The following is an 8578-nucleotide window of genomic DNA, read 5'->3' on the forward strand; positions in this document are numbered from 1 at the left end:
AGAAAGCAAATGCCAAACTATTAAAATATGATGAGAAACCAATACAAATGATTCTCAGATCTAAGATGAGCCCTACGTGACCTCACATGACCTTATCTAAACGGCCAGCTGTAAAGCATAATAAAACCACGGGCTAGAATACCTTATCATTGATAGATCTTGTATTAGCTTAATGGAGACAGGCTAAATTACGACTAATTCAGTTCATGGTTTAAGAATGGAACAATTTTTTGTAGGTCATGAACATCTTGGTGTGATTAGGAATAAAATAAAGACTTTATAATTGTCAGAAGTACAAATATAACTTTGATAGCGGGTAAACCCGCGCCCAGTATTTGAATGTAGTATATTCAATCTGTGTTGAACTGTATACCGGTTAATAGCACAAACTACGGACCAGCGAGTTATATAAGGAGTCAGGTATATCACACAGCTCCTCGGATAGATATATGATATCTTTACCGACAGAATGTATATTACATATGAGCAATTCACGGTATACAGTGTGTTCACTTTACAACCATTTTTCTAAAAGTCATATTTATCCGAGCTTGTGTAAGCTTTTTTCTCTGAGGCAAAGAATGGTACCAATGAGTGTTTGTTGGGTGTTTCATCATTAATAAACTTCCATGCTGCAGTTCTACCTTCACTGTGTCAATCTTGCGTTTAGCATGCTTTCCACGTGCTTCAGCGTGTTTAAAGATGAAGTCCCTCGGTTGCCCTAGCGACAATGAAGCGATAGGGTAGCCGTGTACTAAATCTTTTTCATCATCACGATGTTCTCCCATATGATCAAGACCATCCTTGTACCTAAAAAGAAAATACATTCTAACTAAATTTATAACAGCTTACTAAAAATAGCAGCAAAATTTTATACAACAGAATCGTGTAAGCCATGCAAATAAGCAGAAGCGTGCACTATTAAACACTTATCAAATGGCTTGCCGGTCAATAGTCAAAACTACTGGCTCTCGGTCAGAACCGAAGGACCTAAGGCCATCACATCTAACTATTGACCAGCATGCCATTCAGTAACTGTTTTATTACATGACATCAGAAATTAATTTTCACATTTTGACTATAGCTCAGCAAGATTTAGCTTTAAACTGTGAACCGGTCAAAAGCACAAACTACGGACCGGCGATTCATACAATGAGTCATGTAATAAAACCGATTATTAGCAGGCCCTTTGGCTTGTTGAAAACAGAAAGTTATGTGTAAGTTTATAATAAACATTTCATTAAACAGCAATGACGTGACCAGTATTATTGGCACTCCAACATGCCAATACAGGTTTAGTTATGCGAATATTCCATTGCCATTTAATAAATTGTGTAATAACATAAAGTTACAACTTTGCAAATGTTCAAAAAGAACGTCAAATAAATCTCTTAAAAGAGGTTCTTTAAGGTGTTTATGCTGAATTCCATCCCTGCATTAAACTCCAATTGTCTGCATTAAAAATGTATGGGTGAGTTCAAAGTGGGTGTAGGCCAGTAAATTTACTAAAACGCGATTTAATATTAAATTTACAGTTCTGTTTTCCCATTCAGTCACACCGATTTACTTGATTAAATGTTGCATACTTTAAATGAAATAGATGTCTGAAACAACAAAACTGTCAAATAATGATGGCTAATTGACCCGTTATGGCAATCGGCTGTTTCTGTACGCCAGGTGTTGTTTGACAAAGCTACTAGTATATGTCCAAGTTTCAACAGGTATTCTGATACTGAAAAAATATGCTTCCTTCTGTCAAATGAAAATATGGTTAAATACACTGCCAAATCCTGTTCAGAAATTTTAAAACTTAGGACAAATTGTTTATACCACTAATATAGTTTGTTTTTATTTTTTTATTGTAAATAGAGATGATGTTAAATTCTTTTAAAAGAAAAAAAAGGAAAAGAAAAATACTAGTATGCGTTTAATATAGAAAGTATGATCTACTGCTCTGAAAAATGTTGAATACACTGATGGAAAATTTACTTAACTCTTTCAATTGTATTTGTTTTTCATAGACTTTGTTCAAAGAAGTGCTATTTAAGTGACGTTTGGGGAAAAAAAGGGGTTCTATTCGCAAATGTCAATATGTTGTATCTTACTTCCTGATAATCAATGGAAAATTAGTCTTACCGATGTTTTTATTCTGTGATCAAATTTTAAGGTCTTTAAGGTATTGTTAGCTTTTACTTGGAACTTAAAATAGTTATTTACTATGAGGGTTAACCAGGAAAAAAAATCCACATAACTCTGATTTGAATTTTGACAGAGTTATGCCCCTTTTAAACTGGGATTAATTTTATTTAAAAGTTTTTTTTTGTTTTTTTTTTTTTATTTCATCAAATATCCCTGTTGCTATCAAGGATATTGACTTGAAGCTTGGAATAGTTATATATTGTCAAAATTAACTCCAGAATATCTCCTGTTATGTATCCACATAACTCTGATTCAAATTTTGATAGAGCTATCCCCCTTTTTTTACTTAAAGTTTTTGGTTAAATTTTTGATTAAGTCTCTGCTACTATCAAAGCGTTTGACTTGAAACTATAGATGGTCACATACTATAAAAATCTTCACCAGGAGGAATAATCTCCATAACTCTGATTTGAAATTTGACAGAGTTATGCCTCTTTTTAAGTTAGAATGTCTTGACCACAGTGTATCATAAAATTTTCAGTTGCAATTCAGAGTCAAGCAGTAAGAAAGTTAGATAGCGCTGTCTTACGGACAGTTTTTGTGTTAAATTTTAATAGAATTTTAGATTCTTAATAAAATTATGTTCTTAAATATGTATAGATACTTTTAATTTGTATACAGTCTCTTATAAATCAAATTTGATTGGTACTATACTTTGTTTGTAACTCTTTTATTTGTGTTTGTATTGTTTATCATGTATAGTAATGAGACTCTAATAAAGATAAATATATATTCTGTGTGATTACGTATCCCCATTACGCGATACCGGCATCTTTAGACTACATTCATAACTACCAGAGAAAGCCGAAATCGTATACTATTCTGTTGCATGACTTTGCTATAACGGTCGGCAATGCATAATTATTAAAAAAAAAACTTTGAAATTTAAATTTGGCATGTAACAGTAAATTCCAATCGGCTATGACGACTGCTCTTACCTATTTATGCGGGCAGTTCTTACCTGTTTATGGGGATAAAATTCTTACCTGTTTATGAGGAGAAAGTTGAAGTCATAGCCTGTGACATGAGTTATGGTGTCTCTTATCTTCTCTAGGAACGGAGTCCAAGGTCTTGCTGGAACAGTATTATTCGAGAAGGTATATGACAATCCTGTGTCACCATGGGCAACCTATAATTGACACAGAAATTATTGTCAGTGCCTGAAATTGACAAAAATATCAAGGGTGAGTGAGTGAGTGAGTGAGTGAGTCGGGTTTTACGGCGAATCGACACAAAATGGTCATATATCGACGAGAGAAAATACCAAATGTTCATGACTAAACATATATCATATAATTATGTGTTATTGTTTTGTTAAAATATGTGAACATGTGTAGATCTACAAATGCAAAGCGTAACTCTATCAACGGTTCAATGCAAGCCATTCAGGTTGGTCTACAGAATTTATTTCGTCTAGAAAGCAGTCTGGACCTCCACGTCCAAGCGCTTCATGTAGTTCTGCATGTCTGATTAACCGGAAGTGACTGCGTATTAACTTAGTTCTTCCAGAAAACTTATAATAATGCATGGTTGCCGTTATTATGGTAGTATAAATGCTGCCGGGTACATATTGTATACCAAATATCAACCATTACCCGGCTAAATTTCTATAATGAACTTGTCCATCTTCCAATTTGGACAGTACCGTTAACTGTTAAAAAGAGTGCTTACCAAAAAGATACTGACTGAATACAGTGTGCAGATCATGATCAGACTGCACGGATGTGCATGCTGATCATGATCTACGCTGGTCGCAAAGGCAAAACCAATCGTGTCCAGCATAGCACAGTTAGGCAGTCAACCCAGGCTAATTTTGAAAATAGACAGGTTCTGATGTAAAACAATTCAAGATAATAACATAAAATAACAAGCAATATAAGGACTTCAACTGACACTTGGTACGCAGACTTATACATTTTAATTGGTCATCCAATTTAAAATAGGTAAATCTACAACTATGGAAAGTTTAATTAAAATCTAAATAGTGGAACGTTTTGTCTATATGTAAAAATATCATCAAATTTTGACAAAACTATGATTCTTTCGAGAACATTGTATTTGACCGGAGGGCCAATATTTTCAAATAAATCGGTATAATAAAAAAGCACACGATACAATGATGCTTTGAAAAAATATGATTTAATGAAATTCTACATTCTAGAACAATATTTAATTCGAACGTGCAGAACTACCTTAACATCATTTGCCACCACCGCCTCCCCATGCCCGCGCCAAAATACTGCAGGTTGAATCTCACTATAGAGGATGCTACCCATTCAGTTAATTGAGGTTTATGAGTTTAAAGAGGTCTTATGTCCAAATTTTAAGTTAACCATTGCCACATAGCATCTATGTAAATACGAACAGAATGAGCCGCGCCATGAGAAAACCAACATAGTGGCTTTGCGACCAGCATGGATCCAGACCAGCCTGCGCATCCGCGCAGTCTGGTCAGGATCCATACTGTTCGCTAACGGTTTCTCTAACTGCAATAGGCTTTGAAAGCCAACAACATGGATCCTGACCAGACTGCGCGGATGCGCAGGCTGGTCTGGATCCATGCTGGTCGCAAAGCCATTATGTTGGTTTTCTCAAGGCGCGGCTCAAATATGTTAAACTATTGCAGTAGATGTGTGTCTATGTTCGGTTTTTATATTATGTTCAATAATCGGACACATATCCGTTTGGTTGTTTATATTTCTGCTCGATTACCGCATACAAATAATTATTTTCATGTTACGTTTGTTCGATGATAAAAATGTATTTGATTATCACACAAACTTTGTTTTTAACTGTATTTATATGTCTAATAATTGAAGACATATTTGATACATTACTGTATATATGCGTTCAATAATCAACGACATATTTGATACAAACTTCTAAATGTGTGTCCAACAATCGACGACATATTTAATACATCACCGTGGTTTCGACTTTCACCACCGAACTGTCGCCATCGTAGTTTCGACTTTCATCATCGTACTTTCGACTTTCGTGACCTCACATCTCGAAAGTCGTAATAACGAAACTGCGATGAAGAAAACTCGAAACTACGATGATGAAAACACGAAATCACGTTGGTGAAAAGACGAAATGACATCGCGTTTTCATCATCGTGGTTACGAGATTTCGACTTTCATCATCGTAGTTTCGAATTTTCACCATCGTGATTTCGACGTTCACCACTGTGTTTTCGACTCCCATCATCGTAGTTTGGTGTTTCGACTTTCGAGATATGGGGTTCGTAAATAAAAATATCGATAGTCCAAACGTAACACTAATTTTCACTGTGTAAAATTCTGGCAAATATTTGGATACCACACGTTCCTTTTTGTATTAACGTCTGCTGAAGCCCGAGGGATTGTTGGGTCGAGGTCACCAACATATCCTAAGGGCTACTGCAGACTGCATACGTTAATACACACAAAACGTGTATTGTAGCTATTCTTGCGTTAAAAACATGACAAGAAGAATAAATGCAATGTTTACATAGCTGATGACTTAATGATTCCGGTACAATTTTTACTACATTCTGTTGTTCTTGGAAACGGTTAACATGTTTCAAGGGACGGACCGATTTCTAATGTTGGCAAAACTTGTGGTCCAACCCTTTTGTATTATCGCACCTTTGCAAAGTTACCGAATATTTCTTAATGTACATTAGTATTATATATGTCTTGATGTAATGAGAGTTTGCTGTTGTATATATATTTACATATGTATCTGTATATTATTGTCTTGATGTACATTTACCATAATGTCAGTCTTGTATGATAATTACAATAAAATATGATTAAACTAAAACTGTTTCAAGTATCCGTAACCGAGGGCATAAATCACCAACAATCCCGACATTGATAAACAAACAAAATGGCCCTGAAGGTCCTGTATCGCTCATCTGATCTACTTGTTACCCCAGATAATGGCCTAGATTTCATAGAGACAATCATTTGAATTTTGATCATATTTTATGTAAACTGGGTGGATTATTTACCAAGTTTTCTATGACAGAATTTGACCTAATGACATAGTTGTTTACCTCAAGTACCCCACTTTTAAACTTGACCTAGATGTCATACAGACAAACATTCTGACAATGATTTGTGATGATCAAGTTGAAAAATTGTCCCTAAAGTGTTAACAAAGTTTTCCTATGATTTGATTTAATGATCTAGTTTTTCCCCAAGTGACCCAGATACAAATTTATCCTAGATTTTAAAAAGACAAACATTCAGAATAAGTCTGATGAAGATCAGGTAGAAAATTTGGCCACTTGTGTGTTAACAATGTCTTTAGAAGTATGATTTGACCTAGTGTCTAGTGAGCTAGATCTTTACATAAATTAATCAGTTTTTTTTCACTTGACCTAGACTTCACTGAAACAAATAATATGACAAAAGAGTTTTATGAAGATCACATAGAAGTGTTGTCTCTGAAATGTTTATAAGGTTTTTCTATGATCTGATCTAGTGACCTAGTTTAAGACATCGGGTAACACTCCACTATGGAAAAGCTACTAGTTTATACATGTATTTAAGAAATATAAGGAGTCATATATTAATGAGAGTTAATATCTATCAAAAAAGGATGATTTGTGTTAATCACAACTACAAGCATGTTTGGGTTTTAATGCATGTTGACTTGTATCAGATCCGAGAAACTGAAACTTGTTGACAGACTGCTGTGAATTTTACTGATGTAGAAACCAGTTCATCACACCTTGACCAGATCCTGGATATATGTAAATTTGATAATTTGAAGATAGACCATTCAATGACAAGAATGATTATACATACCAGTCATTGAGCATTTGACATTTAATACTTTATCAATTTACTACCTGTACCATTCACAGAATATGCAGAGCTAATTACAGATTATTTAAAAGTTACATTTGTTATCTGTGCTGTGATTTTGATAAATCGGACAGGGCATATAACAAATCCATCTGCATAACAAATGGTAAATCAGCTTGCAGATAACCAACATACAAAGATGACTATATGTGCTGTGTGTTTAGTCAAAGAAGTATAAAATACACAGAATGGCAACTGGCTGTAATCTCGCGTGAGCTTGTGTCATAGCGTGATTCGGCGTTATCTTACTAAAAACAAACATCAGCGAGCATGGAGTTACAATGTGTACCTTTAAAACTACATTTAAAATACACGTTAGCTTCTAAAACAAAATTAGTTTAATGTGAAATGGTACACGTTTTTTTTTTTGCCATCGAAAGAAGCGTGGTCATACGGTGATAATTATTTTACCGATGAATAATTGCTTTCGCAAACAAAATGGCGCGTGGAGAAAGCGCCACTTTGGTAAACGAGATCTCGTTTTTTTTGTCACGGGAGGTTGGCGAGATTTGCTCTATATGCCTTTCAAGTTGCCAATCTATTTATTTTTATAGCTCTTTGGTTTAGTAAACTGCTCAGACTGGTTATTTGTGCTTTTAAAACAGTTATAATTAGCCAGTGTAAATACATTTAATGAGGATATAAACTACACCTATAACAACTGATACAAAATGTTTTAGTGAAAGATGTGCACAGTATAAACATTACTTAACATGTGCGCAGTATATCTTTAAACATTATTTGAAGCTTTTATTGTTAACAGAAATTGACAATGAACCTAATAAAATGTAGCTTACTGCAAGTCTTACCTGTTTTCGAGGTATGTCATGCCATTTTCCAAAGATGTTCACTTTCGCAAGTTTTCCTTCGTTATAGGTCAATAACTGTTCACACTCTTTGAAAATTTCGTTTGCTTGCCATCTATCAAACAACACACAATAATCGCAGTCCAGATTTTCCGCCCTTATTTCTTTCCACACTGGTGATTTCACAACAAAAATTCCAGTTACGCAATTACCGCATGAATCAGTTTTCGTGTGAGTATCCTTCGGAGACGGCTCAGTTAACTCGTCGCATTCTGTTTCAGTTTTAGTCCTTTTACTTGTGGTATTGTCTTCAGAGTCTAAACACCGTTTTCTGATAACGAATTTGTCCATTTTCATGAAAAAGTTTATGCTCAATGCAATTGTTTATCTTTTCCACAAATGGCGTATTTAAATAAAAGGGAAGCAACTACGATCATGACTAAATTACCGTTTGACTAAGGGTTAAAGACCACTAACTTATTTCCGTTACGATGATTGTCAGGGAGACATACCAGTAGATCAATTCTAGCCCCAATTTACTGATTTTCACTGTAAAATGGAAAAACAATGAATTGATAATATATTTTCAGTGATTTTTTAAACTCTAAAACAAGCCACATTTTATTGTATTTTATGTATTTTATTCGTATATCTTTATTTTTTAATTGCTACGTATACTAATAGTTGCATTTAAATACTTATCATAATTTACAT

General features: G+C 34.4%; 1 protein-coding gene across 1 annotated transcript; it reads right to left on the reverse strand.

Moving 5' to 3' along the window:
• Nucleotides 1–423: 423 nt before the first annotated feature.
• LOC123534843 (DNA oxidative demethylase ALKBH2-like) lies at nucleotides 424–8277 on the reverse strand. The gene is made up of 3 exons (XM_053519924.1): nucleotides 7868–8277; nucleotides 3186–3328; nucleotides 424–810 (listed from the first exon to the last, which is right to left on the reverse strand). Exons 1-3 carry the CDS (start codon nucleotides 8219–8221, stop codon nucleotides 510–512), a joined length of 798 nt encoding a protein of 265 aa, XP_053375899.1. The 5' UTR covers nucleotides 8222–8277; the 3' UTR covers nucleotides 424–509.
• Between the last annotated feature and the right edge of the window lie 301 nt (nucleotides 8278–8578).

The sequence above is a fragment of the Mercenaria mercenaria genome, chromosome 12 (assembly GCF_021730395.1).
Source record: "Mercenaria mercenaria strain notata chromosome 12, MADL_Memer_1, whole genome shotgun sequence".
In the NCBI taxonomy this organism is placed as follows: Eukaryota; Metazoa; Mollusca; class Bivalvia; order Venerida; family Veneridae; genus Mercenaria; species Mercenaria mercenaria.

Excerpts from the sequence above, each read along its gene's own strand:
- LOC123534843 (XM_053519924.1), bottom strand. The coding sequence starts at position 8,221 with ATGAAAATGGACAAATTCGTTATCAGAAAACGGTGTTTAGACTCTGAA. Across the intron at positions 3,329-7,867 it reads ATGACATACCTCGAAAACAG|GTTGCCCATGGTGACACAGG; the intron begins GTAAGACTTGCA and ends TGTCAATTATAG. Across the intron at positions 811-3,185 it reads AACTTTCTCCTCATAAACAG|GTACAAGGATGGTCTTGATC; the intron begins GTAAGAATTTTA and ends TTTTCTTTTTAG.